Raw genomic sequence first — 20,694 nt, 5'->3', positions numbered from 1 at the left:
TGTTAGACTTCAAGTAAAGTTGCTGCTGTTCTTTTATTAAACCGGGGTAAAATTTTTCAAAAAGTAATGAAAGTTGTAAAAGATGCTGGTGGAATTTAACTCAACTACTAGAATAAATTCCCTAACCTCCACTCCTTAACTCACTTTAGAATGCCGGTATCGGGGTAAAAGAAAGAGAAAATTCTGCAAATAATTATATTCTTCTTTTAAAGTAAGCCACTGACTTCAAAATTCTCTAACACATTTGTGGAAACTTCATTTTCTTTGTTTGAGATTTATTTGAATGAGCTGTTATGATTGGAGACAGTAAGAATTTCAGATTAATGTTTTGCAGCCAAAAAAAAAAAAAACCCACTGGAAAGCTGGCAAGTGTTCATAAGTCAGACCTAGAATTATGTAGGTTGAAGGCTCCCAGTGGACAGACGGAATATATAAGAAGGAAACCAGAGATCTGGTGCTATTACGTCCCTGACTCTAAGGGAACTAATAAGCACAAAATTAAAAGCATTCTTCAGCCTGAATTTTTAAGGTAGGTCTGCACAATTTATACATACTCTATTTGGAAAGTAAAACATACATTAAATGAAAATTTTTTTATGGATGTGCTTTCCCTTTTTCCTGTATTTTAACACTGTATTTTGCAAAATTCCTAAATTATTAAATTACTGTTTCTTTTACAGGGGTGCACTTAAGAACGAAGCAAGCTGATTTATGATAACTAAGTTTTAAACTCGAACAACGAGTAAGTCTTCAAGTGAGTTTATTTTAGATTCTTTCATGTTAATTTGTTAAGTCAAGATTATGAAAGAGTAAAGCTCTAAACAAAAGTGATGTTTGTTGTTTATTAAGAGATTCTTTGCTGATTACATTTTCACTGAGTAGTTTATTTATATGTGTTTTGAAACTATCCAAAGGAATAGTCTTTCCGTTACTGTGTTATCTTCAGCTAACTTTTTTTTTGTTTTAAAATAATGTTGCTATTAAAAATAACAGTATCACAAAAATCTGAATACTGGTTATAATATTCAATAGCCAAGTAGCACTGTTACTACTTAGCTGTTAAACTAAAAAAAAATAATAATAATAATAAGCAAAGGAAAAAGTGATACAATTATATTATGACTAATCATTGATGTTCAATTTTTATTTCATTGAGCAACACAATTTTTTCTACTTGACCGTAAATCCAATTTTGGTATTTTTTAGTTTTCTGTTCCTAATTAAAATAAGTAGCTTTTCTTTTATATGGATTAAACTTAAATATCCATATGTAAAAGTAATAGTCTCTATTAAAATGTGATGGGGGTTTTAAAAATATGCACATATTCCATAAATACCTCTTAATTATATTATTATTGTGAAAACAATGGAAAAGTAGAACTATAGGAATTATTTTTAATTAGTAAAAACCAGCCATAACCCACTATCCCAATATGTTCCTTTTGCATATTTTCTTTAAGTCTTTTGTACACTTACTTATTTTTTCCATAGTTTATTTTCCTTATTTCTCCATAGCTGGAATGATTTGTATATAATTAGTTACTTGAAAAAGGCATTTTTATATGCAATAGTAGGCAGTGGTGTAGTTTCTAGAAAGTATACAGAGTGAGATATGTGCTCATGTGTTTTTGAAATGGTAATTTTTCTTGTTTCTCTTTGGTTTCACATATTTCTTATTCTGGCTAACCTTTTGAAATATTAATTTTCTTTAACCTTTTTGACAATAGAAAAGAAGGGCAAAAAGTAGTTTTGCTTAGAATTTTCAGTCTAGATGCCAGAATGTCTTAATTTCTTTGTATTACTGAGAGAATTCTCTTCTCTTCTTCAAGAAGTAAAGTCCATTCTTATTTCATAAGGCATGCTTCTGTTTCCCAATATTTTCTATAATAACCTACATTTTTTGCTTTCAACAAACTTTTATAATGCTAACAACTTGATAATATCCTAAATTCTGTATGTGTTCTACAAGTTCTTTTTTTTCCCTCAGAAGGTGTAAAAATTAGGAGCTGCTGACATTTCAATCAACATGAAGACCAACTTCTCCCTTGCCACCATCAGCAAAAACATTACCGGCAGTCTTCACGTTGGACTTGTGAACATTTCTGGCAATGAATCTACCTTTAATTGCTCACATAAGCCATCGGATAAGCATTTAGATGCAATTCCTGTTCTCTATTACATTATTTTTGCAGTTGGATTTCTTGTCAATACTATTGTGGTTACACTGTTTTGTTGTCAAAAGGGTCCTAAGAAGGTTTCCAGCATTTACATCTTCAACCTAGCTGTGGCTGACTTACTTCTTTTGGCTACTCTTCCTCTCTGGGCAACCTATTATTCTCATAGATATGACTGGCTCTTTGGACCTGTAATGTGCAAACTTTTTGGTTCTTTCCTGACCCTGAACATGTTTGCAAGCATTTTTTTTATCACCTGCATGAGTGTTGATAGGTACCAATCTGTCATTTACCCCTTTCTGTCTCAAAGAAGAAATCCCTGGCAAGCATCTTATATAGTTCCCCTTGTTTGGTGTATGGCTTGTCTGTCCTCATTGCCAACGTTTTATTTCCGGGATGTCAGAACCATTGAATATTTAGGGGTGAATGCTTGCATAATGGCTTTCCCACCTGAGAAGTATGCCCAATGGTCAGCTGGGATTGCCTTAATGAAAAATATCCTTGGTTTTATTATCCCTTTAATATTCATAGCAACATGTTATTTCGGAATCAGAAAACATCTACTGAAGACCAATAGCTATGGGAAAAATAGAATAACTCGTGACCAAGTTCTGAAGATGGCAGCTGCTGTTGTTCTGGCGTTCATCATTTGTTGGCTTCCCTTCCATGTTCTGACCTTCCTGGATGCTCTAGCCTGGATGGGTGTCATTAATAGCTGTGAAGTTATAGCAGTCATTGACCTGGCACTTCCTTTTGCCATTCTCCTGGGATTCACCAACAGCTGCATTAATCCCTTTCTGTATTGTTTTGTTGGGAATAGGTTCCAGCAGAAGCTCCGCCGTGTGTTTAGGGTTCCAATTACTTGGCTCCAAGGCAAGAGAGAGAATGGGTCATGTGGAAAAAGCAGTTCCCTTAGAGAAATGGAGACCTTTGTGTCTTAAACGTAAGAGTGGAATACAGGTTATCAATATGGCTACTTGGCTTAAAAGATCTCCCTGAATTATCTTTTAATGGCTTTAGTAAAATAACAATTTTTCCCCTTAATGTAATCTTTTCTCAGACTTCTAGAACAGGAAACCAAATGTACCTCTTAAGTTTTATCCTCCAGTGATTTTCAAAAATTGCCTCCTTTTTTTCCCTTCCTTGTCTGTCAGTACGAGATGTCACTGGGGAGATATATCTATAATCTAGAAGTAACTGGGAATTTATCTCAAATTATAATTAATAAGAAATTGTGAATGATGATTTGGGGTTTCAGATTTCTCTTTGAGAAGTTCTGGAGTCTTTGTTGATTTTTATATCTATTTTTATCGAGCTTTTATCTTGAACCAAGGCCAGTCTTTTAATTCATTGCATTATTTACAAGATAGTATGCTAAAAGGAATGAGCACTTCTACTTTATATTATGAATAATAATCTTTTTATATTTCACTTTAGCATGAATTTATATTTAAGATATAGCTACATATTGAGTAGGGCTAGGAATATAGTATAGATTACATGTACTCCTACATTTAACTTGTATTTATAATCATAAAAAGTGAAATGTGTAATAACATAGATCTCCAATAAACAAATATCTGAGTGTTCACTAAAGTCTGAATAAACTTTTTAAATTTCTATTCATTTTAACTGTTTGAAGGTTTCTATGTCCTCTGATACTTTTTCAAAAACAATAACTAAGAACTACTTAGTGTATAAAATGTAAAGGTCATTTTTTACATCCTTGACCTTTTGGATATGGTGCTTTGATTGATATATAGGAAGTTGACCTGAGTTTTATTATTGATGCTTTGGTTGTGGGTTGCTTCCCAAAATATTTGGGTGGCTGCTTTAACTCTTTAATTTGTAATAAACCCTTAACTAGTATAGGAAAAACTTATCTCAGAATGGAATTTTGATACTCAAGGAGGACAAAGAGATCCAGCAAATGACAAGTTTGGTGTCACACAACAAACCTACCTGTCAGGGCAATGCAACATGGCTTAGAAAATATAGACCATGGGGTATACTTAAATTACACCTGTGGATACTGTTTGTTCCAGAATTTATAGGATTCTGTGGGACTCTTCTATACCAGTGACTGGTGCATAGATCTCTCAACACTATTAGAACTCCTAACTTTGAGCAATACCTGAAACTGAGTTACCTAATTTAGAGCATGAATCCTAATTTTAGAAGTTAGAGATTTCATTCTGCACCAGACCCATATTTTACCAGGTTATCTAGGACCTTCCTAGACCAGTACTGACCTCTAAGATAGAAGTAAAGTTTCAGAAGCTTGGCGTCTCCACCAGATTTCAGGGATATAGATCCAACAATACTCTTGATCTACTTTCTGGGAAAGTCCTTATTTCATGTCATCTATTATTATCAATAAAAACAAATAGTTAAATGCATAACCAACTATGACTTCATATTTTAAATAACTTTGTAAAACATAAATAAAAGTTTTAATTGGAAGATCATGTGCACTTTACTTTTTTGTTGTAACTACCTCAAGTTATAGATTCTTACCTTCTCTTGTATCCTTATCTTCCTTACAATCCCCGCTGATACTTCTTAGTTTTACCTTCGATCATTCCTTATCTGGCTTCTTGCTATACTCTTCTAGTCTCCCTCTCTTGTGTCTTCAGCCATAATCACTTATTAATTATCAAAGGAAAGCCCAGATTTCTTGCTATGGTCTACAAGACCACAAGAAATCTGATTCTTCCTTGCCTGTCTGACTTTTTTTTTCCCCTCTGCCATCTCTTTTTTAAAAATTTTATTTTATTATTTAACTTTACAATATTGTATTGGTTTTGCCATATATCACCATGAATCCACCACAGGTATACATGTGTTCCCCATCCTGAACCCTCTTCCCTCCTCCCTCCCCATACCATCCCTCTGGGTCGTCCCAGTGCACCAGCCCCAAGCATCAAGTATCGTGCTTTGAACCTGGACTGGCGACTCATTTCATATATGATATTATACATGTTTCAGTGCCATTCTCCCAAATCATTCCACCCTCTCCCTCTCCCACAGAGTCCAAAAGACTGTTCTATACATCAGTGTCTCTTTTGCTGTCTCGTATACAGGATTATTGTTACCATCTTTCTAAATTCCATATATATGTGTTAGTATACTGTATTGGTGTTTTTCTTTCTGGCTTACTTCACTCTGTATAATAGGCTCCAGTTTCATCCACCTCACTAGAACTGATTCAAATGTATTCTTTTTAATGGCTGAGTAATACTCCATTGTGTATATGTACCACAGCTTTCTTATCCATTCATCTGCTGATGGACTTCTAGGTTGCTTCCATGTCCTGGCTATTGTAAACAGTGCTGCAATGAACACTGGGGTACACGTGTCTCTTTCCCTTCTGGTTTCCTCAGTGTGTATGCCCAGCAGTGGGATTGCTGGGTCATAAGGCAGTTCTATTTCCAGTTTTTTTAAGGAATCTCCACACTGTTCTCCATAGTGGCTGTACTAGTTTGCATTCCCACCAACAGTGTAAGAGGGTTCCCTTTTCTCCACACCCTCTCCAGCATTTATTGCTTATAGACTTTTGGATTGCAGCCATTCTGACTGGCATGAAATGGTACCTCATAGTGGTTTTGATTTGCACTTCTCTGATAATGAGTGATGTTGAGCATCTTTTCATGTGTTTGTTAGCCATCTGTATGTCTTCTTTGGAGAAATGTCTATTTAGTTCTTTGGTCCATTTTTTGATTGCATCATTTATTTTTCTGGAATTGAGCTGTAGGAGTTGCTTGTATATTTTTGAGATTAGTTGTTTGTCAGTACTTTGATTTGCTATTATTTTCTCCCATTCTGAAGGCTGTCTTTTCACCTTGCTTATAGCTTCCTTTGTTGTGCAGAAGCTTTTAAGTTTAATTAGGCCCCATTTGTTTATTTTTGCTTTTATTTCCAATATTCTGGGAGGTGGGTCATAGAGGATCCTGCTGTGATTGATATATGTCGGAGAGTGTTTTGCCTATGTTCTCCTCTAGGAGTTTTATAGTTTCTGGTCTTACGTTTAGATCTTTAATCCATTTTGAATTTATTTTTGTGTATGGTGTTAGAAAGTGTTCTAGTTTCATCCTTTTACAAGTGGTTGACCAGTTTTCCCAGCACCACTTGTTAAAGAGCCATCTCTTCTTATACTGTATGTTCAAGCATCACAAAAGGACTCAAACTGCTTTTTTTTTTTCAAGCCTACTGCTCTCTCATGCCTGTCTGCTTTTGCCCACACCACTCTGTTTCCTGAACACCCCTCCAATCATCCCTGATCCTCAGGGTGTCTCACTCAACTGATGAACACCTACACAGCTTCCAATATTCAGCTCCTATTAGTTCCTATCCCACAATAACAATTATGATACTAATTATACTACAAACCTCCCTCCCTTGGGTGTTCCCTTAATTAAAAGAATTATTTACCTAATCCTTGGGATTTTAAGACTGGCCTCCACTTCCTTGTTAGTGAAAGTGTTAGTCACTCAGTCCTGTCTGACTCTTTGTGACGCCATGGTCCTCTGTTCGTGGAATTCTCCAGGCAAGGATACTGGAGTGGGTTGTCATTTCCTTTTTGAGGGGATCTTCCCAACTCAGGGATTGAACCCTGGTCTCCAGCATTGCAGGCAAATTCTTTACCGACTGAGCAACCAGAGGAACCCAGTATTGATTCCTAAGTAATTCTCTTAGACTACAGTGGTCTTTCCTGGGACTAAGAAGAAATGTCATTTGAGAAGATGGTGCATGAATATGTGAACTCTGCAGGAATATACAAAGGTATAAATGTCTTCTTTTCTCTTTGATAATATAAATTTCATGTTAAGTTTCTCAGATAGCAAAAAAAACTGTATTCTTCTCATTTTGGTTGTCCCATTTCCAAGTATTACCTAATTCGCTTTATTTTCCATGGTTCCACCTTTATTCATCTCACCCACATAATGCCCAAGAACCACATAGTAATAACAATAATAGCTATTACTATTAGGTGAGCACTATATGATATACACTTTTATATGTATTTTACTTGTATTATCTCATTTTATTCCCAAAATGATTCAATTATTCTCATTTTACAAATAAGGACACTGAGGTACAGATGAGTTCATACTAATCTTTAAGTTTGTCTCTGATCAATGATCTGGGTAATCCTCACAGATGTATTTAGTAGTTTCAGTGAATCTTAGGCTACAAGCTGATATTTCAGAGACAGTCCTGCTCAGACTTTCAACTTTCTCCAAACCACACTGCTTACATATCCGTGACAACAGCAATAAAAGAGTACTGGGCAGGTAGTATATTAGCACCTATGAAGAAAAAGAGAGAAAGCTAATGGATAAGGCTTTCTGCCTGGTTCTCCACTACCCTTTTCTCATGCTTCATGCTCTACAGAACTACATGAAGTAACCACTACTCCCTGCTGCCCCCTCTACCTCCACACAGAAAGCAAGGCCCTCAAACATTTATTTTGAGGGACAAAAATGTTGACATGAATGCTAGTTTTGTGAAATAAGATTATATAGGATTACCAGAGAAATTCATCCCTTGCAATTTGCAAAATGAATATATATTTTTATTATGAAAAGTCAAGTATTAATTACAGTAAGTCCCCTACATATGAACCTTGAAGTGCGAACTTTAAAAAATGCGAATGTGTGTTCACACATCCAATCACATAATTTAGTTCACATGTCTGGCATACATGGTCATGTGCATGCTTGTCTACAGTGATTGTACTTTTGTGTACTTTACTATACACTACTGTATAGAGTACAATAGTATAGTATCTTTATTTTGAACCCAGGATGTCCAGAAGCAAGTGTAAAGGCAGCAGTGATGTAGCTGGTACTACTATACTCTTCAAGGTACTGCACTGTAAGATGAAAATGTTTTCTTTATTTTGTATGTGTTTTTTATGTATTATTTTTATGAAAAATATTATAAACCTATTGCAGTACATTACTGTATAGCCAATTGTGTTAGGTGCATATCTAGGCTAACTCTGTTGGATTTATGAACAAATTGGACTTACAAACATGTTCTTAGAATTCATACATAGGTAGGGGATTTACTGTATTTCTACATTTCATAACCCTAAATTAGATCTAAGTAAAATGTTTTGGAAAAATTCCTTTTTTTCTGATCTTTTGATGTCTGTATCAAAATGAGAGGATAATCTAAAGGAAAGCACATTCTATTTTGATTTCTTTTCCCTACAGGGATCTGAGAATAGAAAATTGTTTGGTGGCTTCATCTATCAATAAAAGAAAAATCTAAACTGGGCAAGCTGAATTAACCACAGGAGGTAACTGAAACAAGAAAGGATTGAGATAATAAGAAAAATAAAGCACTTAATTATTTTGTTAATTCCTATATGAATTATATCAACAATGATGTTTCACATAAAATAACAGAAATTCATATGCTATCAAACACAAAAAAATTACTTTTCTTGCAAAAAAAAAAAAAAAAAGACAGTGGCCTACAGCTGGATGGACTAGCCTTCTAGACCTTGATGCCCACTTGCACAAAGGATTAATATCCTCAGAATAAGAATTCTTTCTTTTTGAAATTCTTTCTTTTAGAAAGAGAGTTCTTTTTAAAATTAATAATAATTTATATGTATTTCTTACTAAGAATCAATACTTCCTCATTGTTGAAAATTTTAACTGTATAGATAATTAGCCACAGACAAAATCACTGTTAGTAGCACTGAAATTGTTCACCTCAGGTTGGGACTTGAACCCACATGGCTGGGACTCAAATCTGGTCAAAACCCAGTTTGGGACTCTAACCCATGTACCCAGGAGTCAAACCTGGCCAAAACTCATGGTCTTTCAAATTGAAATAACACACTTGGTTTCAGGACCTAATGAAGCTCAGGTTCTTGATGTCTTATCACAGAAAGAATTCAGCGAGACAAATAGGTAAGAAGTGGATTTATTTAGAGAGAAACACACTCCACATAGAAGAGTATGGGCTGTCACAGAGGGCAAGAGTAACCTTGAAATGTGGTGTGGTTAGCTTTTATGGGCTAGGCAATTTCATGAGCTAATGATTGGGAGGATTATTCTAATTATATTGGGGCCAAATTAAACTTAAAAGCTTTTGCACAGCAAGATAAAACAACAACAATACAACCTACTGAATGGGAGAAAATATTGGCAAATCATATGACCAAAAAGGGGTTAATATCCAAAATATATAAACAGATCATACAAGTCAATATCAAAAAACAACCCAACTTAAAAAATGGGCAGAATACCTGGATAAACATTTTTCCAAAAAAGAAACACAGATGTCCAACAGGCACATGAAAAGATATTCAACATAACTCATCATCAGGGAAATGCAAATCAAAACCATGATGAGCTATGACCTTACACCTGTCAGAAGGGCTATCATCAAAAAATCCACAAATAAATGTTGACAAGGATTTGGAGAAAAGGTAACAATTGTCCACTGTTGGTGGGAATGTAAATTGGTACAGTTACTATGGAAAACAGTATGGAGTTTCCTCAAAAAATTAAAAATAGAATTACCATATGATCTAGCAATTCCATTCCTGGGTATGTAGCAAAAGAAAACAAAAACACTAATTGGAAAATATACATGCACCTCAATGTTCATTGCAACATTATTTACAATAGCTGAGATATAGAAGCAGATGAAGTAACCATCAACAGATGAATGGATAAAGATGTGGTGGTATAGATACACACACAGGAATATTACTCAGCCAAAAGAACTAATGAAAATTTGCCATTTGCAACAACATGGATGGACCTAGAGAGTGTTATGCTGTAAAAACTCATACAGAGAAAAACAAATACTGTACGTTATCATTTATATGTTGAGTCTAAAAAATAAAACAAATGAATGAATATAACAAAACAAAAATAGACTCACAGAGAACAAACTAGTGGTTACCAGTGGGGAGAAGGGCAACATAGGGGTAGGGGATTAAGAGATACAAACTACTATGCACAAAATAAATAAGTTTCAAGTATATATTGTAGAGAACAGAGAGCATAGCCAATACTTAATGATAACTTTAAATACTATATTGTTGTTTTGTTCAGTCGCTCAATCATTTCCAACTCTTTGCAACCACATGGACTGCAGCACGCCAGGCTTTCCTGTCCTTCACAGTGATCTCCCTCTCAAACTCATGTCCATTGAGTCAGTGATGCCATCCAACCATCTCATCCTCTGTTGTCCCCTTCTCCTCCTGCCTTCAATCTTTCCCAGCATCAGGGTCTTTTCCCATGAGTTGGCTCTTTTCATCAGGTGACCAAAGTATTGGAACTTCAGCCTCAGCATCAGTCCCGCCAATGAATATTCAGGATTGATTTCCTTTAGAATTGACTGGTTTGATCTCCTTGAAGTCCAAAAGACTCTCAAGAGTCTTCTCCAACACCACAATTCAAAAGTATCAATTCTTCAGCACTCAGCCTTCTTTATGGTCCAACTCTCACAAGCATACATGACTACTGGAAAAATCATAACTTTGACTATAGGGACTTTTGCCAGCAAAGTAATGTCTCTGCTTTTGAATATGTTGTCTAGGTTTATATAAATTTTGAATTAGTATGTTGTATTCATAAAACTAATATTAATATAATATTGTAAACCAACTACACCTCAATTTTAAAAAGACAAAAAGCAAAAAAAAAAAAAAAGGAAAGGAAGGAAGTTTTAGCCAGAACAATTAGGCATGAAAAAGATATAAATGGCATGCATGCTAAAAAAGGAAGAGGTAAAACTATCACTATTTGCAATGATAATATGAAAACCTTGCTGCTGCTGCTGAGTCGCTTCAGTCATGTCAAACTCTGTGCGACCCCATAGATGGCAGCCCACCAGGCTCCCCCGTCCCTGGGATTCTCCAGGCAAGAACACTGGAGTGGGTTGCCGTTTCCTTCTCCAATGCATGAAAGTGAAAAGTGAAAGTGAAGTCACTCAGTCGTGTCCGACCCTCAGCGACCCCATGGACTTCAGCCTTCCAGACTCCTCCATCCATGTGGGATTTTCCAGGCAAGATTACTGGAGTGGGGTGCCATTGCCTTCTCTGATGAATATCTTAGATCCCATTAAAAAAAAAAATGTTATAACTAAGAAACAAATTCACCAACATTACAGATACAAAATCAATATGCAAAAGGTTTGTTCAGTCGCTCAGTCATGTCCAACTCTTTGCAATCCCATGAATGGCAGCACGCCAGGCTTCCCTGTCCTTCACTATCTCCCAGAGTTTGTTCAAACTCGTCTATTGAGTAGGTGATGCCATCCAACCATCTCATCCTCTGTTGTCCCTTTCTCCTCTTGCCCTTAATCTTTCCCAGCATAAGGGTCTTTTCCACTGAGTCAGCTCTTTACATCAGGTAGACAAAGTACTGGAGCTTCAGCTTAAACACCAGTCCTTCCAGTGAATATTCAGGGTTGATTTTCTCTATGATTGACTGGTTTGATCTCCTTGCTGAATATCCGAGGGACACTCAAGATCATGAGCTCCTTATTGCAAAATTCAGACTTAAATTGAAGAAACTAGGCCACTCAGCTATGACCTAAATAAAATCCATTATGCAAAAAGCTGTTGTGCCTTTTTACACTAATAACACGTTATCAGACAGAGAAACTAAGAAAACAATCCCATATACAATTGCATCAAGAAGAATAAACACCTAGGAATAAATTTAACCAAAAGGTAAAAGACCTGTATGTTTAAAACTACAAAATATTAATGAAATAAACTGAAGATACAAGTGAATGGAAATATATTCTGTGCTCATGGATCAGAAGAATTGATATTGTTAAAATGTGCATATTACCCAAGGCAATCTACAGATTCACTACAATCCCTACCTGTGGTGGATTCATTTTGATATTTGGCAAAACTAACACAATTATGTAAAGTTTAAAAATAAAATAAAATTAAAAAAAAAAACTCCAATGATATATTTCAAAGAAATAGAACACAAATTATAAAATTTATATGGAAGAACAAAAGACCTTAAACAGCCAAAGCAATCTTGAGAAAGGAGAATAATGCTGGAGGCAACATCTTTCTTGATTTCAACCTATATTATAAAGCTATAGTAATTTAAAAAGTACAGTGTTGGCATGAAACAGACACATAGATCAATAGAACAGACTATAGAGCCCAGAAATACCATTGTGCATATATGCATGTATGTCAATTAATTCATAATGAAGGAGACAAGAATATATAATGGGGAAAGGATAGACTTTTCAATAAATGTTGTTGGGAAAACTGGACAGCCACATGCAAAATAATTAATTTAGACCACTATTTTATACCATACACAAAAATTAACCCAAAATGGATTAGTAAGACCCATAAGACCTGAAATTATAAACTACTTAGAAGAAAAATTTAGGTAGTAACTCCTAATCTTGGTGACAATTGTTTTTGAATCTGATACCAAAAGCAAAAGTAACAAAAGCAAAAATACTACATCATACTAAAAAGCCTCTGCACAGAGAGGGATACAATCAACAAAATTAAAAGGGAACCTACTGAATAGGAAAAAATATCTGCAAATCATATGATCAACAATCAGTTAATATACAAAATATATAAAGAACTCATACATTCAATACCAAAAAGTAACAATCTGATTTAGAAATGGGCAGAAGTTTTGAAGAGCCGTCTTTCCAAACAAGGGATACAGATGGCCAACAGGTAAATGAAAAGATGCTCAACATCATTAATTATTAGGGAAATGCAAATCAAAATCATAATGAGATAACACCCACACTTGTCAGAACGGCTAATATAAAAAAGATAACAAATAAGAAGTGTTGCCAAGGATGTGAAAAAAAAAAAAAAGGAACACTTAAAGCCTTTTGGTGAAAATGTAAATTGGTATAGTCACTATGAAAAGTAGTATGGATATGTCTCAAAAAATTAAAAATAGAACTACTATATGGTCCAGCAGTTCTGATAATTTACCTGAAGAAAACAAAAACATTTAACTCAAAAAAATATATGCCATGTTCACTGCAGTATTATTCATAGTAGCCAAGATATGAAAATAATGTAAGTATTCATCCATAGATGAATGTATAAAGAAAATGTGGTATATACAGACAAAGGAATAATATTCAGCCATAAAAAAGAAACCTTACCATTTGTGACAATGTGGATGGACCTTGAGGGCATTATGCTAAGTGAAATGTCAGACAGAGAAACACAAATATACATGTTTCTTTTATATGTGGAATCTAAAAACAAACAAGTTCATAGATACAGAGAACAAATTGTGTTGCCACAGGTGAGGGGTAGGGGTGTGAGAAATAAAATTTTAAAAAGATAAATAAATAAAATAAACATGTTATAGAAGAACATATATCAGCAAGGGAAAATGTTCAAAATATACTTGGAGAAAAATATCTGACTACAAAATAGTATGCACAAAATAAACCATTTTGTTAAAGAAAATGGACACCAAAAAAAGAAAGTTTAGAAGAACACACATTAAAATATTAAAGTATCTGAGAGGCAGTCCTAAGATGGCAGAGGAATAGGACAGGGAGACCACTTTCTCCCCTACAAATTCATCAAAAGAACATTTGAACGCTGAGTAAATTCCGCAAAACAACTTCTGAATGCCGGCAGAGGACATCAGGCACCCAGAAAAGCAGCGCATTGTTTTTGAAAGGAGGTAGGAAAAAATATAAAAGACAAAAAGAGAGACAAAAGAGGTAGGGATGGAGCTCCATCTTGGGAAGGGAGTCTTAAAAAAGAAAGAAATTTCCAACCACCAGGAAACACTCTCATTGCCAAGTCTGTGGTGAACCTTGGAACCACAGAGGGCAACATAACTGGGAGGAAAAATAAATAAATAATTAAAACCCACAGATTACATGCCCAACGGTAACTCCCCCAACAGAGAAGCAGTGCAGACGCCTGCACCTGCCACTAGCAAGCTGGGGCTGGGCAGGGAGGCGCAGGCTGCACGGCTTAGAGTAAGGACCTGGCCTGAATGCCCTGAGGGCAATCTGAGGGAACTAACTTGGGCTAGCAAACCAGATAGTGGGACAGCTACCACGTGAAAAGCCCTAACCTAAGACACTGCCAGGCCTGCTCACAGAACAAAGGACTGACTAAAGCTACGTGAAAAGCCCTAACCTAGGACACCATCAGGCCCGCTCACAGAACAAAGCACTGAGCAGAGAGAGCTGGCTGCAGACCATCCCCCTCCAGTGACAGGCAGCCAGAGCCAGAAGGGGGCAACAGAGGCCCCAGAGAGGCATTATCTACCAAACTGCAAGCAGGCTAATTGCTAATCTTAATTGCTAACTAAGATTTCTTGAGATGCTGGACTGTCAACATCCACCTGAGAAGGTGTGTGTGTTGTACACCCAGAAAACTGAGTGGCAGGGATGAGGGAGGTGATAAGTTGCAGCGACTGCACTCTCCAAACACCTGATCACCTGAGCTGCTCAGATCTGGGAAGGGCATAAAACGCAGGCCCAACTGAGTCTGCATGTCTGAGGATTACCCGAGTACCTGAAATTGAGCAGACTAGACCTGGGAAGTGCATACAACCCAGGGCCAGCCTCAGACAGTTCCTGGCAGAGCAACCTAGAGCCTAAGCAGTGTAGACAGGGAAAGCACACACGTCATGAGTGGGGGCAAACCCAGTGTTGCTGAGACACTGCGAGAACATGCCAGTGTTATTTGTTTGCAGCGTCGCTCCTTCCCCACAGCATGACTGAACAAGTGAGCCTAAAAAAGTGTCCACCACTGCCCCCTTGTGTCAGGGCAGAAATTAGACACTGATCAGATCAGATCACATCAGTCGCTGAGTCCTGTCAGACTCTGCGACCCCATGAATCACAGCACGCCGGCCTCCCTGTCCATCACCAACTCCTGGAGTTCACTCAGACTCACGCCCATCGAGTCAGTGATGCCATCTAGCCACCTCATCCTCTTTCGTCCCCTTCTCCTCTTGCCCCCAATCCCTCCCAGCATCAGAGTCTTTTCCAATGAGTCAACTCTTCGCATGAGATGGCCAAAGTACTGGAGTTTCAGCTTTAGCATCATTCCTCACAAAGAAATCCCAGGGCTGATCTCCTTCAGAATGGACTGGTTGGATCTCCTTGCAGTCCCAGGGACTCTCAAGAGTCTTCTCCAACACCACAGTTCAAAAGCATCAATTCTTGAGCACTCAGCCTTCTTCACAGTCCAACTCTCACATCCATACATGACTACAGGAAAAACCATAGCCTTCACTAGATGAACCTCTGTTGGCAAAGTAATGTGTCTGCTTTTGAATATGCTATCTAGGTTGATCATAACTTTCCTTCCAAGGAGTAAGCATCTTTTAATTTCATGGCTGCAGTCACCATCTGCAGTGATTTTGGAGCCCAGAAAAATAAAGTCTGACACTGTTTCCACTGTTTCCCCATCTATTTCCCATGAAGTGATGGGACCAGATGCCATGATTTTCATTTTCTGAATGTTGAGCTTTAAGCCAACTTTTTCACTCACCACTTTCACTTTCATCAAGAGGCTTTTGGGTTCCTCTTCACTTTCTGCCATAAGGGTGCTGTCATCTGCATATCTGAGGTTATTGATATTTCTCCCGGCAATCTTGATTCCAGCTTGTGTTTCTTCCAGTCCAGTGTTTCTCATGATGTTCTCTGCATATAAGTTAAATAAACAGGATGGCAATATACAGCCTTGACGTACTCCTTTTCCTATTTGGAACCAGTCTGTTGTTCCATGTCCAGTTCTAACTGTTGCTTCCTGACCTGCATACAGATTTCTCAGTAGGCAGGTCAGGTGGTCTGGTATTCCCATCTCTTTCAGAATTTTCCACAGTTTATTGTGATCCACACAGTCAAAGGCTTTGGCATAGTTAATAAAGAAGAAATAGATGTTTTTCTGGAACTCTCTTGCTTTTTCCATGAACCAGCGGATGTTGGCAATTTGATCTCTGGTTCCACTGCCTTTTCTAAAACCAGCTTGAACATCAGGAAGTTCACGGTTCACATATTGCTGAAGCCTGGCTTGGAGAATTTTGAGCATTACTTCACTAGCGTGTGAGATGAGTGCAATTGTGTGGTAGTTTGAGCATTATTTGGCATTGCCTTTCTTTGGCATTGGAATGAAAACTGATATTTTCTAGTCCTGTGGCCACTGTTGAGTTTTCCAAATTTGCTGGCATATTAAGTGCAGCACTTGCACAGCATCAACTTTCAGGATTTGGAATAGCTCAACTGGAATTCTATCACCTCCACTAGCTTTGTTCGTAGTGATTCTTTCTAAGGCCCACTTGACTTCACATTCCAGGATGCCTGGCTCTAGGTCAGTGATCTAGATTATCTGAGTGATTATCTGAGTCATGAAGCTCTTTTTTATACAGTTCTTCTGTGTATTCTTGCCACCTCTTTTAATATCTTCTGCTTCTGTTAGGTCCATACCATTTCTGTCCTTTATCGAGCCCATCTTTGCATGAAATGTTCCTTTGGTATCTCTGATTTTCTTGAAGAGATCTCTAGTCTTTCCCATTCTGTTGTTTTCCTCTATTTCTTTGCATTGATCACTGAGGAAGGCTTTCTTCTCTCTTCTTGCTATTCTTTGGAACTCTGCATTCAGATGTTTATATCTTTCCTTTTCTCCTTTGCTTTTCGCTTCTCTTCTTTTCACAGCTACTTGTAAGGCCTCCCCAGACAGCCATTTTGCTTTTTCGCATTTCTTTTCCACAGGGAAAGTCTTGATCCCTGTCTCCTGTACAGTGTCACGAACCTCATTCCATAGTTCATCAGGCACTCTATCTATAAGATCTAGGCCCTTAAATCTATTTCTCACTTCCACTGTATAATCATAAGAGATTTGATTTAGGTCATACCTGAATGGTCTAGTCGTTTTCCCTACTTTCTTCAATTTAAGTTTGAATTTGGCACTGAAGAGACAAGCAAATAGAATAAGCTAAAACAGAGGGAACCTCCTTGGAAGTGACAGGTACAATAGATTAAAACCCTGTAGTCAGTATCAACTGCTGCTGCTGATAAGTCGCTTCAGTCGTGTCCAACTCTATGCCACCCCGTAGACAGCAGCCCTCCAGGCTCTGCCATCCCTGAGCTTCTCCAGGCAAGAACACTGGAGTGGGTTGCAATTTCCTTCTCCAGTGCATAAAAGTGAAAAGTGAAAGTGAAGTTGCTCAGTCGTGTTCGACTCTTAGTGACTCCATGGACTGCAGCCTACCAGGCTCCTAAGTCCATGGGATTTTCCAGGCAAGAGTACTGGAGTGGGTTGCCATTGCCTTCTCTGACTACCGACTAGGAGAGTGAAAAAGTTGGCTTAAAGCTCAACATTCAGAAAACGAAGATCATGGCATCTGGTTCCATCACTTCATGGGAAATAGATGGGGAAACAGTAGAAACAGCGTCAGACTTTAGTTTTTGGGGCTCCAAAATCACTGCAGATGGTGATTGCAGCCATGAAATTAAAAGACGCTTACTCCTTGGAAGGAAAGTTATGACCAACCTAGATAGCATATTCAAAAGCAGAGACATTACTTTGCCAACAAAGTTCCGTCTACTCAAGGCTATGGTTTTTCCTGTGGTCATGTATGGATGTGAGAGTTGGACTGTAAAGAAGGCTGAGCACCGAAGGATTGATGCTTTTGAACTGTGGTGTTGGAAAAGACTCTTTTGAGTCTCTTGGACTGCAAGGAGATCCAAGAAGTCCACTGTAAAGGAGATCAGTCCTGGGTGTTCTTTTGAAGGAATCATGCTAAAGCTGAAACTCCAGTACTTTGGCCACCTCCTGTGAAGAGTTGACTCATTGGAAAAGACTCTGATGCTGGGAGAGATTGGGGGCAGGAGGAAAAGTGGAAAACAGAGGATGAGATGGCTGGATGGCATCACCGACTTGATGAACGTGAGTTTGAGTGGACTCTGGAAGTTGGTGATGGACAGGGAGGCCTGGCGTGCTGCAATTCATGGGGCCGCAAAGATTCGGATGCAACTGAGTGACTGAACTGAACTGAACTGAACATAGGAAGGGGCCTATAGTTCTTGAGAAATATAAGCTGGATCAAGGAACTATCCAAAAATGAACTGACCCCACACTGCCCACAACAACACTAGAGAAAGTCCTAGATATATTTTTACTATTTTTACTATCATTCTTTATTTTTTTTAATTTTTTAAAAAATTTTAAGTCTTTTATTACTCCTTTAATTTTCATTTTTATAACCTACTATTATTTTACAAAAAAAGACCCTATTTTTAAAGCAAACATATATATATATATATATATAAAATAATTTTTGTGACTTTTTTTTTCTTTTCTTTAATATTGTATTTTTGAAAATCCAACCTTCACCCTAGATTTTTAATCTTTGCTTTTTGGTATTTGTTATCAATTTTGTACCTTTAAGAACCCAATCTTCAGTACCCATTTTTACTTGTGAGTGAGATTACTGGCTTGACTGCTCTCTCGTCCTTAAGACTCTCCTTTTTCTCCACCAGGTTGCCTCTATCTCTTCCCCACCCCCCTTCTATTCTCTACCCAACTCTGTGAATCTCTTTGTGTGTTCCAGACAGTGGAGAACACTTAGAGAACTGATTACTGGCTGGATCTGTCTCTCTCCTTTTGATTCCCCCGTTTATCCTCCTGGCTACCTCTGTCTCCCTCCTCCCTCTTCTCTTCTCTGTATAACTCCATGAACATCTCTGAGTGGTCCAGACTGTGAAGAGCACATATGGAATTGATTACTGGCTAGACTGCTTTCTCCCCTTTTTATTCCCCCTCTTTTCCTTCTGGTCACCTCTATCTCTCTCCTCCCTCTTCTCTTCTCCATGTAACTCTATGAACCTCTCTGGGTGTCCCTCACTGTGGAGAAACTTTTCATCTTTAACCTAAATGTTTTATCAATGGTGCTGTATAGATGGAGAAGTCTTGAGGCTACTGTAAAAATAACACTGAAAACCAGAAGCGGGAAGCTTAAGTCCAAATCCTGCGAACACCAGAGAACTCCTGACTCCAGGAAACATTAATCGACAGGAGCTCATCAAACGACTCCATACCTACACTGAAACCAAGCACCTCCCAAGGGCCAACAAGTTCCAGAGCAAGAATACCAAGCAAATTCTCCAGCCACACAGGAACACAGCCCTGAGCTTCAAAATATAGGCTGTCCAAAGTCATTCCAAACCCTGTGACATCTCATAACTCATTACTGCGCACCTTATTGCACTCCAGAGAGAAGAAATCCAGCTCCACCCACCAAAACACCGACACAAGCTTCTCTAACAAGGAAACCTTGACAAGTCACCCATACAAGCCCACCCACAGAGAGGAAACTCCACAATAAAGAGAAATCCACAAACTGCCACCCCAAACACAGCAATATAAACAAGATGAAGAGACAGAGGAATACCCAGCAGGTAAAGGAACAGGATAAATTCCCACCAAACCAAACAAAAGAGGAAGAGATAGGGAATTTACCTGATAAAGAATTCCTAATAATGATAGTGAAAATGGTCAAAAATCTTGAAAACAAAATGGAATCACAGATAAATAGCCTGGAAACAAGGATTGAGAAGATGCAAGAAAGGTATAACAAGGATCTAGAAGAAGTAAAAAAGAGTCAATATATAATGAATAATGTAATAAATGAGATCAAAAACACTCTGGAGGGAACAAATAGTAGAATAATGGAAGAAGAAGGTAGGATTAGTGAGGTAGAAGATAGAATGGTAGAAATAAATGAATCAGAGAGGAAAAAAGAAATGAATTAAAAGAAATGAGGACAACCTCAGATACCTCTGGGACAATGTTAAACACCCCAACATTTGAATCATCGGAGTCTCAGAAAAAGAAGACAAAAAGAAAGACCATGAGAAAATACTTGAGGAGATAATAGTTGAAAACTTCCCTAAAATGGGGAAGGAAATAATCACTTAAGTCCAAGAAACTCAGAGAGTCCCAAACAGGATAAACCCAAGGTGAAACACCCAAAGACACATATTAATCAAATTAACAAAGATCAAACACAAAGAACAAATATTAAAAGAAGCAAGGGAAAAACAACAAATAACATACAAGGGGATTCCCATAAGGATAACAGCTGATCTTTCAATAGAAACTCTTCAGGCCAGAAGGGAATGGCAGGACATACTTCAGGTGATAAAAGAAAATAACCTACATCCCAGATTACTGTACCCAGCAAGGATCTCATTCAAATATGAAGGAGAAATCAAAAGCTTTACAGACAAGCAAAAGCTGAGAGAATTCAGCGCCACCAAACCAGATCTCCAACAAATGCTAAAGGATCTTCGCTAGACAGGAAACACAAAAAAGGGTGTATAAACTCGAACCCAAAACAATAAAGTAAATGGCTACAGGATCATACTTATCAGTAATTACCTTAAACGTAAATGGGTTGAATGCCCCAACTAAAAGACAAAGACTGGCTGAATGGATACAAAAACAAGACCCATATATATGTTGTCTACAAGAGACCCACCTCAAAAC

At 37.5% G+C, this 20,694-nt stretch overlaps 1 protein-coding gene and 1 long non-coding RNA gene across 6 annotated transcripts in view; one reads left to right on the top strand and one right to left on the bottom strand.

Moving 5' to 3' along the window:
* LOC132344359 (uncharacterized) overlaps window positions 1–20,694 on the bottom strand; it is a 384,332-nt gene that overhangs the window by 263,878 nt on the left and 99,760 nt on the right. The window lies entirely within an intron of this gene.
* Window positions 445–4,631, top strand: AGTR2 (angiotensin II receptor type 2). 3 transcript variants are annotated; one of them, XM_024988817.2, is made up of 3 exons: window positions 445–529; window positions 681–742; window positions 1,988–4,631. In XM_024988817.2, exon 3 carries the CDS (start codon window positions 2,027–2,029, stop codon window positions 3,113–3,115), a length of 1,089 nt encoding a protein of 362 aa, XP_024844585.1. In that variant the 5' UTR covers window positions 445–529; window positions 681–742; window positions 1,988–2,026; the 3' UTR covers window positions 3,116–4,631. The 3 variants fall into 3 exon arrangements, with proteins under 3 accessions (XP_024844585.1, XP_010819618.1, XP_059739674.1); XM_010821316.4 differs by having other exon boundaries at window positions 681–754; XM_059883691.1 differs by lacking the exon at window positions 445–529 and having other exon boundaries at window positions 673–742.

The sequence above is a fragment of the Bos taurus genome, chromosome X (genome assembly GCF_002263795.3).
Source record: "Bos taurus isolate L1 Dominette 01449 registration number 42190680 breed Hereford chromosome X, ARS-UCD2.0, whole genome shotgun sequence".
In the NCBI taxonomy this organism is placed as follows: domain Eukaryota; kingdom Metazoa; phylum Chordata; class Mammalia; order Artiodactyla; family Bovidae; genus Bos; species Bos taurus.
Note: the sequence above shows the minus strand (reverse complement) of the source record. Positions and strands in the feature narration are given on the sequence as shown.

Bases quoted from the DNA above. Each gene is read 5' to 3' on its own strand.
- AGTR2 (XM_024988817.2), top strand. From the start codon at position 2,027: ATGAAGACCAACTTCTCCCTTGCCACCATCAGCAAAAACATTACCGGC.